The sequence below is a fragment of the Myotis brandtii genome, unplaced genomic scaffold (genome assembly GCF_000412655.1).
Source record: "Myotis brandtii unplaced genomic scaffold, ASM41265v1 scaffold896, whole genome shotgun sequence".
Taxonomy (NCBI): Eukaryota; Metazoa; Chordata; class Mammalia; order Chiroptera; family Vespertilionidae; genus Myotis; species Myotis brandtii.
The window spans coordinates 898,162-917,870 of NW_005371677.1; the positions used below are offsets into that span (position 1 = coordinate 898,162).

The 19,709-nt window shown below is 41.0% G+C and overlaps 1 protein-coding gene across 13 annotated transcripts in view; it reads left to right on the plus strand.

The window, feature by feature from the left end:
- ST18 (suppression of tumorigenicity 18, zinc finger) overlaps positions 1–19,709 on the plus strand; it is a 260,995-nt gene that overhangs the window by 215,419 nt on the left and 25,867 nt on the right. For all 13 annotated transcript variants that reach the window (XM_014532477.1, XM_014532476.1, XM_014532485.1 and 10 more), the window contains 3 exons: positions 2,875–3,068; positions 5,200–5,414; positions 14,894–15,139. In XM_014532477.1, the coding sequence (XP_014387963.1) occupies positions 2,875–3,068; positions 5,200–5,414; positions 14,894–15,139 (655 nt within the window). The remainder of the gene's footprint in view (positions 1–2,874; positions 3,069–5,199; positions 5,415–14,893; positions 15,140–19,709) is intronic.

Consider the following 19,709-nt stretch of genomic DNA (forward strand, 5'->3'; position numbering starts at 1 on the left):
CAGCTACCAATAGCCACTGGAGAGGCTGGTCCAGTTGATCATACTGTCACTTAAATGAACTTCTCCAGCCGTGGGCAAACTACGGCCCGCGGGCCAGATCCGGCCCGTTTGAAATGAATAAAACTAAAAAAAAAAAGACCGTACCCTTTTATGTAATGATGTTTACTTTGAATTTATATTAGTTCACACAAACACTCCATCCATGCTTTTGTTCCGGCCCTCCGGTCCAGTTTAAGAACCCATTGTGGCCCTCGAGTCAAAAAGTTTGCCCACCCCTGTTAGACCATCCAGAAGTTTCACTTGAAATTAATCTGTATGCAAAGGTAACATAATGTGGTTGAATCTAAAAGAACTAAAGTATATGATAACATATATTAATAAAAAAATTTGCATCACTAAAGGCAACCCATTCCACTGGTCAGCTATGGTCTTCCTGATTGAATTAACCTTTCTCCCCAGAGAAAATGCCACCATAAATCACTCATATCACTCAAACTACATGATGCTATATATTCACCTTCTCTTCCACACGTACATTTAGCTTTTTTTTAAAACAAAGATTTAATTGAGTAAGTTGGTAACTATTAATAAAATATATCTAATTGGTCCTAGGTGCATCACAATCTCTGGTGGTTTAGAAGACAATATTTTACCTAAGTAGTAAACTATATATGATGCCACTTAATGTTATATATTTAGTAATATAAAAATCATATATCTAAGAAAAGTGATTTCAGGATGAAAACAGATGATCAGATCTTCATTGTTACTGAGACACTGAAATGCAAAATAGATAGTAGGAATATTTTTTTGAAATTTGGCTTCTATTAATATGTGATCCTATAGATTTAATTAAAAGATTCAAAATAGGAGTTCAAATTCCATGAGTGAAGAATATATGTCAAGCCCTAACAGGTTTGGCTCAGTGGATAGAGTGTCAGCCTGCAGACTGAAGGGTCCCAGGTTCGATTCCGGTCAAGGGCATGTACCTTGATTGTGGGCATGTCCCCAGTAGCGGGTGTGCAGGAGGCAACTGATCCATGTTTCTCTCTCATCGATGTTTTTAACTCTCTATCTCTTTCCCTTCCTGTTTGTAAAAAATCAATAAAATATATTTAAAAAAGAATATATGTCAAATGAAGTACATGAATTACTGAATAACTAGCAATTTAATATTTTATAACAAGCTTCTTAGTATTACTGTATTCTCTAGTTTTTCCCTAAGTAGGTTATTTATTAAATATAGAAATAACATTAAGTTTTAATTTGCTAATTTCTTAAAAAATAAATATTGTTTTAGACTGAAACACATGCAACATTAGGAGTATAAACCAAGTTATATACACAATAGCAAGATTAATTCATCACTCAAAATATTTATATATTTCAGCAAAAAAGTTTTTTTACCAAATCCAGGAAATATTGTCAAAACTTTGACATTCTGATGAGTCAGGCATGTTTTGGTAGGAGACATACACATATAAATATATATAGTAATCCCCCAGAAATGTATATACACTTTGAATGATTATAAAGTAAGTGTTTATTAACATACAGTTCATTTTCAAGATTTAAAAGAATCTACAGAAATGAATAATTTTTTTTTGGTCAACACCTGTTTTCAAACTGATGACTGTTCTGGTCCAGGCACTGCTGATAATGCAAAGCACTGGAATTACAAGCATCAAGAGTCATTTTCTTCGGGATTTGTGCACCCCGAATTTGTCAGCTGTTGCCAGTTTTGTACTGTAAACTTTATCTTTTATGTATCCCCATAGAAAAGTCTAGTAGATAAATTTTCTTTGTTCAAAACTTAGTCTGGCTTCGCCTATTATTTCAAATCAGTTGAACCTGAAAAGGAGTGAAAATTAAGTGAGTTACCAGCTGTTAAAGTGTATACGTGTTTTTTGGGACACCTTGTATATCTACCTATATCTATATATGTATCTATCTCTATCTATATACATATCTATATATACGTATATACATATATATATTCTGAAAGGTATATTTGTTTAAATTCTTTTACCATTGGACCATAGCACAACAATATTTGTGTTTTCATTGACTGGAACTGGTACTCCATAAATAGGATGCCCTTGTTTAATCCAAATACAATAATTCTAAAGGAATAGTTAATTCACATTTAGCTTAGATTGGGATAATTTTGTTGAAAACTGTGATAGCTGTGATAACACAGTAATTTAGATTCCTATTGAAATGATGGCAATTTAATAGCTACAATATTGAAATACTATTTAAACTATTATGTAAATTAGCAAAAACATTCAGACTGCAGTTAGCAAGAAAGGTGAAAAGCCTGAAAAGAAACTCACAATCCAGGAAGCCGTTTCCTGGTGCCTTGGCTGCTCCTTTGAGGTGCTGGGCTCCTGCCAGTTCTGCTGAGCACGGCAGAGGCCAGCATCGCTTCTCCTGATCAGAATATAGCGGCTTTTCCTCACTAGTTATGCTACTTTGCACTGCTAATTTGATGAACAGTCCTCGCAAGCAGAACCTGCACACCTTGTCAGTGCCCTACTAATAGTTACACGGCACTTCTCTCTAAGGAGCTCACAGTGCTAACATCCATCCAATACTTGCTCCTCGTGGCATCTGCATCAGATGAATGGGAGATTGTACATCTTTCCTTTACGGATGGGAGACTCAGACACACAGAATGAAGCCTCACCTTAGCCACCCAGAGCCCAAAGCGCCTCCCTGTCTCTTGCTCCGGGTGCAGAGCTGTGACCACAGGCCTTTCCCGCAGTGCAGTGTCGCTAAGGGTACCCGCAGGCATGCCGCCTCTGATCTGCTTTAATGCGGAGGCTGGTGTGTTCACCAAGAGTTTCACCATATTTCTTTCAAACTCTTCAGGACAAGCTTGGTGAAGCAAATAGAATTCAATTTCCGATCACAAGCCATCGCCTCCCCCAGAGCCACGGTGTCAAAAGAACAAGAGAAATTTGGAAAAGTACCGTTTGATTATGCCAGCTTCGATGCACAGGTTTTTGGTAAACGACCCCTAATACAAACAGGTCAAGGACAAAAAACGGCACCGTTTCCTGAATGTAAGCTTTGAATTCTAATGCTTATTCCAAAAAACGTGTATTGTGTATGTGTGTGTTTGCGGGGGGGGGGGGGGGGTTTTAAAATTTGTATGAAGTTACACTGAATATGGTGATTAATGAATGAATGAATGAATTATTCTAAAAATGTGGTACTATTATTGAGTCTGAATACAATATTCTAAAGAAATATTTAGTTCACATTTGGCTGAGATTGGGATTAATATATTGAAAATGGTAATAGCTATTATAAGAGTAAATTTGACTGAGAGTGGAATTTTGAAAATTTAATAGGTAAAATATTGAAATACTACTTAAAACATTACTTAATTAGCAAAAGTGTTCAGACTGAAAGTAGGAGAAAAAGTGAAAAGTCTAAGAAGGAACACAATTTACTGGGAAAAAATGTGTGTGGCTATGGAGATATTTACTCACAAATTTAAGAATTTATATAGAAACATTGAAAATGTGTTAATACTCTAATGCTAACACATCCACATGGAAGATGTGTTCATAACTCAACGATGCTCTAACATATAAAGCTTGATGGTTTTCCTAACACATTATTTTTCAAGTTGTTTAGAGTCTTTGAGTATTTTAATGAAAAGGAGAGAAAGTGACATTGGCAATAAAGCCAGGAATGATTTTTTCATTATAGTAACTTAGTCATAAGGGAAGAAGCAAACTAATTCCCCACTTTGAGTCCTCCATAGACCACGAATTATATACAACATTCCACAATTCTGTGAAATCCTTTGATCTCACACCTCTTCACCAAGACTGAGTGCTCCTACAACACAGAATCTTTGCTTCATTCTGTGATATTGATCTCTTCTTTCAAAGGACTAGGATGCTGTATGAAACCCAACAGTATAAAACCAGGCCTGAAATGAGTCTGCTATCCATGAGAAGGAGCTTATACTCCAAATATGCTTTGCCTATTCTTACCAAAAATAGGTCCCAGACACCATAAATAAGCACTGAAAACCTGTTAGATTAAGGAAAAAATATCACACACATGTGCGCACACACATGCACAGAGTATGTTTTGTATCTATCTATACAATGTTATATATAGTTTCATTAAAAATATGCAAAACACACACACGTGCATATCTGTTTAATTCTGGTAAAGCTAGTTAATAAGAGCTATCTTTATACTCACATAATATCAACATTGGTTTAAAAATGTGAAATATTCAGTGATATTTTCATATTTTTATGTAGGGATAACATTTGATAAGTTTTCAAATTTTGTTTTATAAAAATAATGATAAAACATTTAAAATAAACAATATTGACAGCAAAATGAATAACTAAATGCTTTAATACAATCCCCCGTTATCTTGGGCGTGTCTCCTGTAATCTTGAGCGATGTTTACAAACACCCAGTGAAGAGAAATATGCATAATTCTCTCTCTCAGCAATGCCTTGGTACCCACAACAGAAACATAAAACAGGAACTCCGCCTTGATATCTAAGTTGCCTTTCTGTTCACCTTGAGGACATTTTCTCTGTCCTTTGCTCATCGTGTGCTGCCTCAATATGCAAAATGCCAGCTCATTAAAGACTCTGCCATCTAGTTAGTTCCATCTAGTTGGAGGAAGAACAGCTTCTACTGGTTTAAGTACAAAGCAAACCCGGGTATCAAATAAACAGAAATGCAATTCCATATCTAAATATAACTTGTTATTGTGAAAGCAAATATGGAAAGGATATATATTTTCTCTTCTGGAATGACTGGTCCGTACACATACAGTTTACAGATGTATAAGCCTTAACCCTCTGTAGGCCCTGATGTGTTTTAGCTAGAGTGGTTTTTAATATACAATCTTTGCCCCAAATGCTGCCAGTGCACCTGCCCCATAACATTAGCTGTGGAGTTTTTGCTATAAGATGTAGAAATACAAAAAATATTAAGAGAATAGGCATCTTTTTTTCTCCAGCATTCGCACCATCTGTGAACTTCTGTGATAACCAATCTCAGTAACCTTCCTTGAATGTACCAGTGCATAATGGATCGTGTTTTCATTCACTCTTCACATATTTTAAAGCAAGAAGTTATATCTTTAAAACAAATCTGTTTAATGACCGGCACCACGTACATGCAATTGCTAATCAAATCTCTTTTCAGCAGCGAAGCATTTTTCAAATCCAGGGAAATTTCCTAATGGACTGCCTGGTGCAGGCGCCCACACACAGAGCCCTTGCCGTGCCAGCTCTTACAGCTACGGTCAGTGCAGCGAAGACACCCACATAGCAGCAGCTGCTGCCATCCTGAACCTTTCCACCCGCTGCAGGGAGGCTGCCGACATCCTCTCCAACAAACCACAGAGCCTGCATGCCAAGGTAGGCCAGTCCAAGAGCCTGGAGGGGGGGCCGGCGACTGAACCCTGAGAGTAAACTGCCTTTCATGTTCCTAACCACGTGCACTGCCCTGCCGTTCCCACCCCTAAAGCACATCCCCTCCTTGTCTTAAGAAGAGGGTCAGGGGCACAGTGACAGGGATGAGCTTGGCCGGTTCCAGGAGGCGTGAAAGAGGGGCTGTTCTGGAAGGTGGTGCCCCCAAGTTGGGGGCGACATAAGCTATAGAGACTGGTTGGGGAGATGTGTAGCTTTCAAAGTTATGTTGTTTTTTTGTTTGTTTGTTTGTTTGAGGAGTTTGGCACACAAGAAAAGAGGGTTGCCATTAAAATCAGTCTGAACAAGGGAAGCTTTTTGCTGTCTGCGAATCAAAGAGGGTAGGCACCATATGATTCAGCAGTGACTCGTAAAACCTTCGCAAAACTGACTCAGGGCATTTTGTAATTGCATGTGATCGCTAGCCCAGGGTGCTGTAGTTCTCAAAGGACATGCAGTAAAACCCGGACACATTAAATCCACAAGAGATAGTTCAGGGGGACCTGAGGGCTTGGGGCAGGGGTGGGGAACGTCCGGCACGCAGGCCATTTAAGGCCCGTGAAATCATTTGGTCTGGACTTGGCAAGGCATTAGGGGTGAGCTAATTAAATGTTTAACCAAATCTAGATGGCTAATTTTTAAGTTAATAATTTTTATCACCCTTGAATGATGTTATACATATCCAAATGGCCCTTGGTAGGAAAAAGGTTCCCCACCCCTGGCTTAGGGGCATCCCAATCCAAAATCGAATTCTAGGAGGTGCATGAAGATGCCACATTTCTGAAGCCTCAGAAGTTAATTCTGTTTCTCTAATGACCTCGCCTTTCTAACCAGCAACGAGAAGTCCACATGCGTGTTTCTGACACCTCGATGACAACAAGAAGCAGAGGCCCTCTGTGTCCTGCCTTTTGAGAAGGAGGGGTTGATGGGCTGTGAGTCACAGTGATCCTCCCCAGAGGGAGGGCAGGACTGAGCCTGCCATCAGCCTCAGCGGGAGCCAGGAAGTCCTACCTACACAAAGGGCTCCCTTAAAATAAATCAGTTTCTACCCAGATGGCAGAAGGCAACCGAAATAGAGTGTGGACTTATTTGGAGAAGAGATTTTACTCCTACTTTCAGTGAAAGAGCCTTGGGTTAAACGCTAACCCCAAGATTCAGGCGATCAAAGGATATTGGTCTCTTTGCCAATTAAGCACAGCCCCATCCCCAGTGTGGTCAGCTGCTCACCTGTGCCTGCCAGGCCTTCAGGAGACTGGGAACGCGGTGCTATGGAGCATTTGACAGAAGAATCGGAATTAGCTTCTGGACAAATCTGAGCCAAGTAAACCCCAGGAAGAGTTGGTGGCCAAGAATCACTCAAAAACAATTTTTAAACAAATGAGATTCTTAAACAAAGAAAAATACATCCTCTAAAAATATAAAGAAAATACCAAGTTATCCAAACTCAAAGGAGACCAAGTCAGAATTTATTTACTTAAATAAATGATCTAGGGTACTTCAAAATGCAACTTTTGTTATTTTAAAATTTATTTTTAAATCTGAATTTTTTTTCCTTTTTCAATATGCAGGTAGTTGGAGAAATACTAAACTATTGTCCTTCTTAGTGCTTTATTTTTTCTTTGTATAGGCTGTTCTATGAAAATAAAGGGCCAACATTATAATGATTAGTGCTGCTAAATCACTTGAGTAAAAGATTCTAGGTCGAATGCTTTCCATGTGTACATGCAGATATTTTTTTGTTTCTCAGAATTCTGACTTTAACCTTAATTAATACACTCCTGTGTTCTATTAATTGATGAAGCCAAACAATGAATCAAACAAAGATGACTAAAATCTGAGAGCATTTTCCCTTATCAATATATGTTCTATTTTTAAAACACATTTTTTTCTGGTCAGAAAAGTGACTGTTAAATTGGCTTATTTCAAAAATGCAAATGATCGACTTCCTGTGTATGTTCCTCTGCTCCCACTGGGCGCACTCTGAGTGCCAGTGTTCCCCCGGGGAGCAGATGCGCCTGCCCAGGGGACAGGAGCTCACTGCTGGCCTCAGCCTCCCAGCTGCCAGCCCGGTCTTCACTGCAGAAGCCAAATCCGCGACGTGATGATGAAGACGGAAGAGACAGGAAGGGCAGAGATAGACTTTGAGAAGGAGTCTGCTGTTCTGGAAGCTTTCTAAACCATTCCCCATGAAAGTGACCTCGTTTGGCACAGTGGTCGTTAAAACAGGCTAAAGATGGCCCCTCCAAAGTGTCACTTGGTAAGGAATCCTTCCCCCAGGCACACATTTGCACACAACTGTAGCAACTGGTAGAATTCTGTCCTTGTAAAAAAAGAAGAGAACCTCATAAATTCCTAAAACCACAAAACATAATTTTTGTAGCAAAAAATAAAATAGAGAGGAAGGGAGGGAGGGAGGGAGAGAGAGAGAGAGAGAGAGAGAGAGAGAGAAAGCCAAAGTAATTAACCCTGAAAATGGCCTCTGACAAAGTGCCCATTGTGGGCCATGTGTATCGTCAGCATTGCACTTTGCTCTGTGCCCTTTGCTTAACGTTGGATGAACAGTCGTCCCCGCCACGTTGAGCACTAGGCTGACTCTCTTTCCACTAGCTTTGTTTTTTCCCCCCGTGGCAGGCTGTGAGCATGTTTACGTCGGATGGGAAACAGCCATAGATCTCTTGAGTTCCCTATTCGGAACCAAGGATGCGGCCATAGGAAGTTTTCCCTTACTCTTGACTTCTGCAGCCAAGCATTTTTGATGTACTAGAGCAGCGGTTCTCAACCTGTGGGTCGAGACCCCTTTGGGGGTCAAACGACCCTTTCACAGGGGTCGCCTAAAACCATCAGAAAACACATATAATTACATATTGTTTTTGTGATGAATCACTATGCTTTAATTATGTTCAATTTGTAACAATGAAAATACATCCTGCATATCAGATATTTACATTACGATTCATAACAGTAGCAAAATTACAGTTATGAAGTAGCAACGAAAATAATTTTATGGTTGGGGGTCACCACAACATGAGGAACTGTATTTAAGGGTCGCGGCATTAGGAAGGTTGAGAACCGCTGTAGTAGAGAGACATTTTGGCAGATGGACTCTTAACTGTATGGACCAAAGGTGTTGAAGTGCTGGACTGCTCAGGCCCAGGTTAGATCCCATCACAGGCCCTGCCTTCCGAAAGCTTACAGACATGGCAGGCACAGTGGTTGTCCCAGGCAGAGGGCAAGGTTTTCAGCGGCCATGGTCCTTGTGTCCGGGTGCGGATGGGTGGCTTTGCAGAGAATTTGATCAGAACTTGGGCAGGAGCTGATTTCTCATTTTCCTTCTACCTCCATCCAGTCCTTTCTTTTACATCAGCAGCTTCTCTGAAGTCACTGAAATCGCCCAATGAGAGAATAAAATTATAGATCATGATGTCACCCAGGCACAACCTTTTTAATATCAAGCTTAAGGACAGGAACCTTGACATTGCCTTCCTATTCACCTGTTGAGGTGAATATAGATTTTTTTTTTCATGCTATTTGCAAGCTCTCAACCGATTCCAAGTTGAGTGGGAGATCTGAATTCTTGATTTGCAAAATCCCTACTCTAGTGGAAGATAGAAGCAGAGGCTGTTTTCAGAGTGGCAGGAGAGCTTTGAGTTCTTAACACTAAAAGCAATGAAGATTGGGCGTTATGGATATTCTAAAACGCTCTTCTCTTTCTGAAGTTCCTCAGTCCCGAGCAGCTCTCTACCCAACACTGGGACACTGTCTTCATCAGCCCCTTCCCAACACTGCGCTGAGGATATCAGTACTAACACCCCTGCCCAAACTCAAGTCCATTGCATCTGAAGATAACTTTTAAAGGGATTATTCATTAAAATACAACCTGGCGTGAATGCAACACATCCACCCTGCCAAAATTACCCGTATATGTTTTAAGTATCTCTTTGAAGAATCAAGTCAAGAGAAAAAATAGTATCAATACTTAGTGGATAGCATGATCGTGAGAGGTAATTTTGTGTGAGGTCTGAGCCCTCTTTTGATTCTAGTACTTACATTTGTTCTAAGATTTATGTAATGTCCTCTATTTTTTTAAAAATATGTTTTATTGATTTTTTACAGAGAGGAAGGGAGAGGGATAGAGAGTTAGAAACATCGACGAGAGAGAAACATCGATCAGCTGCCTCCTGCACACTCCCCACTGGGGATATGCCTGCAACCAAGGTACATGCCCTTGACTGGAATCGAACTTGGGACCCTTGAGTCCACAGGCTGACGCTCTATCCGCTGAGCCAAACCAGTTAGGGCAAATGTCCTCTATTTTAATTTGGAATTTACATGAGTTTGTAAAGCACACACGGACCACAGCCTCAGACACTCTCCCTTTAGTCTGGTGACTGTTGCTACTGATATTAGCGGAGAATTCAGTCAGATGGGCAGCAGACATGGAGTGAGCATCCCGGGCGTGTGGAGTTTGCTGAGTGCTTTCCTCCTGCCCCGTAACAGCCTGTGCCAGCACGTGTCAGAGACACTCCCCGTTTTTCTTCCTCCCTCCCACCCTCACCAGCAGAGGTAGGAACACGCTTCACAGTCTATCTTTATCCCGGTCGCTGCTGCTTGCCAAGCGTTCTGTTGTTTGTTTTGGTGTCTCCCCCACCTGTTTAGACAAAGTGGCATATGCACAGTGTGCCTTAAAAGAAAACAAAAAATTGACACTTGCTTGAAATGTTTAAAGTTCAAAGTCTGTTTTGTGCTTGAACAAGGCCGAGAAACAACATGATATCACATCGCCATTCTTGCTGCCTGATATCAGAAATAGCCTGGCAGCTCTCAGGGTGGTTAGAATCTGAAAGCGGCCTTTTCAGTAACTTTACACCATGTACTGTGTGTAAAATGCTATAAGGGACTCAGGTCAAGGATCCCAAGGAACCAATTAATACACATGTAGGGAAAATAGATATTTAATAACTGGCACTGTACCTCTGTGCACAGTAGCATAGAAACATGTCTCTTTTGGTATTCAAAAACCCAAATTATTATTATTACCAGAGGCCCAGTGCACAAATTTGTGCATGGGTGGGGTCCGGCTGGCCTGCCCCAATCAAGGCTGATTGGGCCAGGCCGGCAGGAAGGAGGGGTGGGAGGTGCTGATCGGGGGCAGGGCCAGCCAGGAGGAGGGGCCGTGGGCGGTTGGCTGGTCGGCCCTGCCCCCTGGTTGAACTCACGGTCAAACTCCCAGTCAAACTCCCGGTTGAGGGGACAATTGCATATTAGCCTTTTATTATATAGGATTAGTTGTCATTCATTGAATACCTATTATGTACCAGGCACTATAAACTAGCACTTTGCCCACATTAATCCTGTTTAATCTTTCTAGAAATTCCATAAAGCAGATATTATCTCATTTTGCAGATGAAGCAGCAGTGGTGCAGAGATATTAAATAATTTTCTCCTAGTGGCACAGCCATGAATGTTGGAGCTGCCATTTGAACTCACACCTGTCCCACTTCTCATCTTTTTAGAGAGCTTGTCATGGTGTGGAATTCAGACTGCTGGCCCACCAACAATTTCCACTGACTATGATTCCAAGTCCCAGACAAAGATTTTTGGGGAATTCCATACATTTTTCAGACAAAGACTTGGGGGAAATTTCATTTTAATTTTATACCCTATGGCAGACACTTATATTTCCTCTGAATTCCACCATTCTATTTATATTGAGTACATTTCACTAGTTTATACTCTTAATTTAGGAGTTTTAATACTCAATTACTATTTGGTAAGAATTAGATATTTATTTTTCCCCCTTATTTTTAATAATCTGCCTGCTTTGAAAGCAGATTTCAGATAGCTTTTGATCATGAAAAGATACTCCCAAACACCCTGAAGCTAGCGTGAAAGAACACAAGAGATGAAAATGAGGGAGGGGCTAACTCCCTCAGAAACCTAGGCTGAGGGACACTTCATTTTGCCTGCCCTTTTAGCAAAGTCAGAAAGGAAAAGGTGACGGGAGACCTACCTTGTATTAAGAGAAAATTTTGCCAAATATGGAAAACAATGGCTTATCCTACCAATATTTTGAATATTAATAATTTTTATAATCAGAACATTTAAAGTAAAAATTATGATTTTGCTCTTTTAACTGCATCATCATCATTAATGTATGAAAACATTTTTAATTGTTGAAACAATGCACTATTTTCATGTGCCTGGAAAATATTGGAGGGAAGAGCCACAAGTCCATCCTCTAAACAGAAGGACCATACTTTATGCAGTTTTCTTTTTTGTTCTTCTGGAAACAAATTTCTATTTATTTTTTTCCTACTTGTAAGCAGAGTAGAAATGCCAGGCGGTTTCCTGCTTTCGGTGGTAGGTGATAGGTCTTTTCCATGTTGCTACAAAGTCCTCATAATTATTATTTTACAGGTCGCATAATGTGTCATTAAATAGATGTAGCATAATTTCTGTAATCATTTCTCTGTTGGTGTACAACTGAGACACTTCTTATTTTATAGTGCAGATAACAATTACAATGAATAATTATCTCAATTTTCAGTTTAATAATTTATAACATTTATTAAATCACCTTTTACTACAAATTTCTTATACACATAAAACAAGCTCTTCGGAGTCAGGAACAATGTATTTTTTCAATTTTCTTTTCCCTCAAATAGAGTAGCTTGAAAATATTCAATGCTTTATCAGCAACTCAATGAAAAAATAAGTGAATCGTAGGTAACATCTTTAACTTGAAAGTGGCTGAAATGGATAAGATGGTGTTTGACATGCTCCCAAATTGGAAAGTACATGAATAGTGATAGACTTATGCCTACCCTTAAGAAAACTTAAAATTTAAAGTTAAAATAAAGATCCCAAATAGTACTTTGAGAAATTAGAATATGAGAAGTCTGGGGGTGGGGCTCCATAGCAGCTGAAGGGCTATTTTCTCCTCCTACAGTCGCCCGCCCCCCTCAAACTCCTCCCCACTTTCATCCTGCCATTTGGAGTTTCAGACTCTGGAGAGAAGTGATGTCCATAGACACAGCTCTGAATAAAACCCCGTGCAGTGAACGTGTGACCCACCCATCGATGGGCAGAAAGGGACCCTTCCCTGGGACTGAGTGTAACTGTTGAATGCATCTGTGCGCTCACTTAAAGCCCATCTGTACCCTGGTACCCAAACGTGCTCTCTCCCAGGCAAGTCAGGTGCTCAGAGCAGCCGGCTGGAGCCTGGGCTGCGGGAAAGTGCCTCTTTTAAACATTAGGAGTGATTTTTTTTTCAATCAGCACACGATTACTCAAGATGTATACTCATAACAACTCTATTTTTGAAAAATGTACTATTTGGAACTTTTTTCCCCCCTGGGAAAATTAAAATACATATTAGCGTTGCCTTGGGATAATTGATATTTTTCAGTGAGCTCAAATCTGCACTATTTGTGGGTTTTGTACTATAAAACTCTGCAGCCCAGGCACATGGCTCCTTTCCCTAAGCCATCTGTCACAGAGGTCTGGAATTTTATGTGAATGTTAGCTGTGCAGACTTAACCCAAGTTTTTTTTTTTTAATGAAAAAATGCCAGCAACTATGGCATTTAGCACTTTACATTGGTTATTAAACTTGATTACTATAGATCTGTTTTATTGCTGTAGTTACATAGCAGCTATGAAGCCAATAACTGCCTTGATATGCTCATGACAGAATGCATTGTTATATCATGGAGAGAGCACATGGCACTGATATGGTTAATATCTTGGATTTTTGTAACTAAGGTTTATTAATGCTGGTATAAAAGTGTATTTGATGTTATACAGATGGCATAAGATGTTGTGGTTACTAAGTTATTATCCCGGATAAGCTGTACTGTCAAATTCAGGGCTTAAAACTATCACAGGAGATTAAACTATTTACTAAAAAGGACAGAAAGATATGGCCAAAGCGTCTTAGTACAAACATATTAGAAGTGTATTTACCTCCCACAAATACAATGCAGCATATCTGTCTCATAGACCGAGAGCCTGAAGATAGGAACTTCGCAGGTAGAACAAACAGACAGAGAGGTGATTTTAAAATATATTTTTATTGATTTCAGAGAGGAAGGGAGAGGGAGAGAGAGATAGGAACACCAACGACGATGAAAGAGAATCATTGATGGTCTGCCTCCTGCAGGCCCCCCACTGGGGACAGAGCCCACCACCCGGGTGTGTGCCCTGACCCGGAATCAACCGTGACCTCCTGGTTCATAGATCAGCGCTCAACCACTGAGCCAGGCCGGCCAGGCTTCATTTCCTAAATCCGGGGCAAGCGGTGAGCCCAGCTACTGTGTGTGGCCCACACCTGAGCGGCAGCTGTCGGGGAGGTGAAGGCAGTGAAAATGGGGAGTTCGAGTAAATCCCCGGGGAAGTAACTGGCTACCACACACGTCAGGGATCCTGCTCACCTATTCAAGGACGCCTCCTGCTTTGCCAGCCTGAAGGACAAAGAGTAGAGAAGTCGTTCAAAAGTTAAACGTGAATTGACGGATGATGGCGAGAATGCCAGAAAGAGACTCATTTGACCCACTTAGGAACATGACAGGCGTGTTCTTCCCAGCATCTGGCAGTGCTCCTGACTGATGATGCCGTGAAAAACCCGCCTGAGCAGGCACCTTGTAGAATATGCAGACACACGGGCACGTGGGCCTCAAACACAAAACGAGAAAACCTTAGCCAAAGGTGTCCCCACAAGAAATGCTGTGAGGAGGGTAGTTTTAAGTCTTTTACTCGGTATCACCTTTCTTCTGAGGATTTTACTGTAGAACTTAAACCGTGAGCGGCCATCCTGGCAGCTGCTACCCGAAGGCCCCGGGTGAATCATGGCTTGCACATCTGCCTCCCCCCAGCTGCCTCCCCACAATTTAACAAAGCTTTTCCGGTTCAAGTAACCCAGGGTAAAACGTTACTTTCATGTCAATCTAGTATTCCAATAAGAATTCTCTTCCGGCCTGCTTATTTTTCCACTTTTCTCATGTTAGGTTCATATTGTGATTTGGGGGTTGGAGGGAGGAATACTGTTGTACCTTTTTATAAAGGCAAGTATTAATGCTTTCAATGATGGATTGCGGGTGAGAATTCTGCAAACTAGGGAAGAAGATTTAAAGCTAAACTTTAAAAAACACCTGACCGGTTTAGCCAATACATTTAGTATTTGGAACCTCTTATATCTATTAGCCTTACTGTGTTTAAACCCAGAAACATGAAGCTCACTAATGGGGCTTCTCTGAAAAGTCCGCCTAAGAATTGAACATTAACCAAAGCAAATCAGAAAGCGAGGTTTAAAATCAGATATACTTACATAAAAGCTTGCATTTAAAATGATCCCTTAAAAGCCCCACATGGCTCAGCTATAACAGCAAACTGCTTAAAGGTTGTTTTTTTTCTGTTTCCTATGTATACCAGGGAGCCGAGATAGAAGTGGATGAAAATGGTACATTGGACTTGAGCATGAAAAAAAATCGACCCCCGGACAAAGCTGCACCCCTAACTTCTTCGAACACGTCTATTCCCACTCCTTCCTCTTCCCCATTCAAAACAAGCAGCATTTTGGTCAATGCAGCGTTCTACCAAGCTCTGTGTGTCCAGGAGGGCTGGGATGCTCCTATCAACTACAGCAAAGCTCATGGGAAGACAGAGGAGGAGAAAGAGGTATTGCTTCAGTATGTCCATACGTTTAAGATTGAAGGGCATGATGGAAGGGTATTATTGGCTTTTTTTCTCCTAAATTATTTTCCACAGTCCCGTTTAGATGATACATCATTCTGTACCTTGTTTTAGATTTTGGTAGAGTGTTAACTTAGAATTTCAGAGGAAATTTATAAATAAATCCAACTTTTCCTGTTACTTGCCTAAAATAATATTAATTTTTTTGTTGTTGTTAATCATCACCCAAGGATATTTTTCCATTGATTTTGAGAGAGTGGAAGGGCGAGGGAGAGATACACAGAGAGAAACATCAATTTGAGAGAGACACATCGATTGGTTGCCTCCCACATTGGGGATGGAGCCTGCAACCAGGTATGTGCCCTTGACCAAATTCGAACCTGAGACCCTTCAGTCCACAGGCCAATGCTCTATCCATGGAGCCAAACCAGCTAGGGCTATTGTTGTGAATTTTATCTCCATTATGGCTACAATTGCGTGAACTGGGCGAGAGATTATATTATCTATGCCTCAGATACAGCCGCCTGTATTATGAGTTCTTTCTGAGCCAGGAAATAGAAAATGAAACCAATTCAGGGACAAATAGGAATCATGTCAAATGTATTTCCTTGGTTTTGTGAAGGAACGGTGTTAGCAACACTATGTGCAGTCCGCCTTGCAGAGTCACCCAACTCCAGATGGAAAATATTCAGAAAAAAGTTATGTTGTTGCTGACATGTGCTATGTAGTTAAACCAATGATTGAATGTGTGCTGAACACATAGAGACATTTTTTCCTTGTCATTATTCCCTACACAATAAAGTATCACCACTATGTGCATTGCACTTATATTGTGTAAGGTATGATAAGTAATCTAGAGATGATTTGAAGTATACAGGAGGATGTGTGTAGGTTACATGCAAATACCTCAAGTGTCCATGGATTTTGGTATTTGAGGGGGTCCTGGAACCAATACCTGAAGACCCCGAGGGACAGCTGTATGGAGTCATTGGGTCACATGCTGGGTGACTGAGTTGTCTCAATCCCAAAGTCAAGAAGATGCATTCATGTACTTGGTTATCTTAGAGGTGCTTTTACTCCTGCAAGCCAGATGTCCTGACTGTGCAGGAGTTCCCGTAGCCTTCATCTCCCTAGTCTCAGCCACCTGGCTCGGCCTAATTAGCATGACTTAGTGTCGTTCAAAAGAATTCATGGCCGGACCCCTCTGTGGTTTAGACTCTATATCACTGCAAATGTGACCCTAATTGTTACAGTAAGTGATTCTCGTTTGCTTGTTTGTCGGGAAAGTTATAGATACTTACATTTACATGTTTAAAGAACCAAAATAGCCATTCTCTTTGGAAGTGTGCACCACCTTTTTCAGGTTTTTGAAGTCCAGAGACTTTAGGGGAAGAGTAATTTCATTTTAGCTTATGCTTTAACATCTCAGAGCATAAGTCAACATAAACAGTAGTGATCTCAGATGGGGTTGTTTGCAATCCCTCTCTACCCTCTCTCCTCCTCTCCCTCCCTGCCTCCTGTTTCTCCCTCTCTCCTTCCCTCCCTCCCTCCCTGCCTCCCTCCCTCCCTCTCTCCCTCTCTCCTTCTCTCCCTCCCTCTCTCTCTCCTTCTCTCCCTTCCTCCCTGAAGCACATGTTCACGGGCAGTATTATCACTATGTCCAGTCAGTAAGGTAGGCCCAGTACCATTCTCCCATCACACATGTGCTCAATCTAGCTGGAGGACTGACATAACAAATCCCGCTGATAAATGGAAGAAGCAGGCACACAAAGTAGAAAGGAAAGGCCAACCCTATGTGTCATGGCTGGGGACAGGTTCCTGGAGTCCCGAGGACCCAAGGCACGCTCTGTGTCACCAGCACACACAGCATCCCGGGAATGGAGAGGGAAATTGATACAGCAACTGCTTCCGATGAGATTCTGTCATGCTGGACGTAGTCACTTTATTATGCCTGGCTTTTAAAAACGTATCTAGAGTGTTGAGGGATGGTCTTAGTTCATCTATCCTAATTGTATTTTAGAAGAACAGTTTCTTAAAATAATATATATTTGACTTTAATAAATATAAAACTGACACATACAAAGTATAAAAAGCTGGTTTACCATAAGCGATGACCACAAACTGACAAACATGTGTTCCTTCCTCCCACCACATTCCACCCACCCCCTACCCCCGCCACTTCAGGCTCCTGTCTATTTTTATAACCCAGAAATCTGCTGAAATTCATATTAACTGATCAAGCATAGTCATGATGAGATCAATATTGTTGATTCAATCCCACTTCATACAAGTCAGCTTTAGAAAATGGGGGGGCGGGTACCCTCCAATTCCCCGGTCTTCTGAGTCTCCAACCAGTCGATTGCTGATGGGATTGTGGCCTATCCCACCCCCGCCACTAATGGGAATCCTAGTCCACGTCATAAGATCTGTTGCTGGGGGTTCAGTAAAAGTCGTATGTCACATGAAGGACAGTGCTTTGCAAAGTCAGCATAACTGTGTTCTTATTCTTGGATGAATCGAGCTGGGATAAAGCCCACCCTGTGTGCAAGTGTCTCAAGGCCATGTGCAGGGGGGACTCAGGCTTTCTGGCCTCATCGTTGTGACCGTGCTGTAATGGGCCATGGTCAGTGTTCGCCGGGCATCCTTCTGTTCGTACAGAGTCAGACAAACGGATCCAGTCCTGAGTTAACGAAGCACATGTCAGACAAGTGGGCTCTCGCGTCCATCTAGGGTCTTGTGTTGGACATTGGTTATAATTCTGTGCCCTCCACAACAATGCCAACACCGTACCTTTTCTATGCTGAGAAATTCCTCCCATTTGGGGGTCTAATTAGCTCCTAAGGGACCTCCTTGGCTACACTGTTATCACTCAGCCAGAGAGTGAGATCTTATAACAAATAGTTTATGTTTACTTTCCAAGCTCATTTTTTGCATAATTCCCCCAAAATATGGATTCACCTTGGCAGCTTTTATAATTCAATAGAAATATGTTCTTATCTAATGCTTATATATACTAGTATATGTGAGCATGTTTTATTTTCTGGCAAATTCATGGGGAAAAAAAAATGGATTTGTTTAGATTCTCGCTCTTTTCGAATGGCTTACTTACTCCAGGTCTGCTAGTACAGACTTTTACTTCTACAGTTTGCAACCTAAATAATCTAAAATCTGGAATTTAGAAAGTATGTGGAGATTCAATGTCATTAGGAAGAACAAAAAGGAATTTGAAGATGCTAAGTGAGTTCTTAGAGTCAAAGTGCTTGCCTAGGTTTGAGTTGACAAAACAGTTTTTAAGCTTAATGCTTATTACCGCAGTTATCTGACATGGGTGACCCACTGCTTGGGGGAGCTACAGCCAGTGGGGACGGGCATGAGAAAGAGTGCTCTGGATCACCTTAGCCCCCAGCACACGTTCTCACCTTTTGTTCTTTGTTCCTTCACCTGTGACAAGGTAATCAACTAATAGAGAGTATTGTTCACATCCTGTTCTGAATCTTGAAAATGAGAAGTGAGATACTTAATAGGTATTATTTTGAAAAAGTAGATTGCATTTAATGTCCTCCTTGGGAAGGTATCAGAGGGATACCACGTTCAGTAAAAATAAAGATGAGGGATCTTTATCCTGAGATCTGTATATTGAGAAGCAGGATTATTATCAATGTTTTTAGAGGAGAAAATTGAAGCCCAAGGAGGGATAGGTGTTGATCCTTGGTCATGCAGAAATTAGGTAATGGGCTGGGCTTCCCTGACGTGAAGAAAAGGGAGAAGAGAGAAAATAGAAACAAACAAACAAAAAATACACCAAAAAAAAAAATGGAGACAACTAGGGAATATTGAAAAAAATTAGAAAGGAAAGAAAAAAGAGAATAACGAAGAAACAGTATGTGGCAGGGTTGGTGGAGGCAACCTTGGTCTACAGTGCTTCTCAGAATAGCAGGATCCAGAACTATAGGATGTGACCACACAAGTTACAGGGACTGGTCCACGCTTGTCATTTTCAATGAGCTTTACTGGCATGGCTGCACATGGCCCAATGATATACTGAAGACTACCTTGTGGTCTGTTCCTGCTCCCATACCCCCATCCTTCCTGTTGCCACCTCCGTCACCTCCCCACCCCCCCCACCTCACATGACACACATACATCTACACACAAGCAACCAGAAATTGAGCGATTATTTCTAATTCATTGTTATCTAGCTCATATGCACAACAGTTGCTTAATTTTGGTGGCAATTTTCAGAAAATATTGTCTGTCTCTCTCAGTGAAATAGCCTGTCCAGATGCCCCCTAAAAAATTCCTGAATCTGGAAAAAACTCAAAATATCTCAGAAGGAAAGTGCTGAGAAATAACTACGGCTGTCAGTTTCATTCAACTGTCAGTTCTCCAACGATTTCAGGGCTTAAAATGTTAAAAGTGCCAGATGCTATTATCTGTTATTCATGTTACCATTATGTTCTGGTCTTTACTAAAATCCATATAAACGTCCATCTGTACATTAAAGGAATCTCATTGCATCCAGGTCCTCTCTAAACACACACATATATGCCATGTT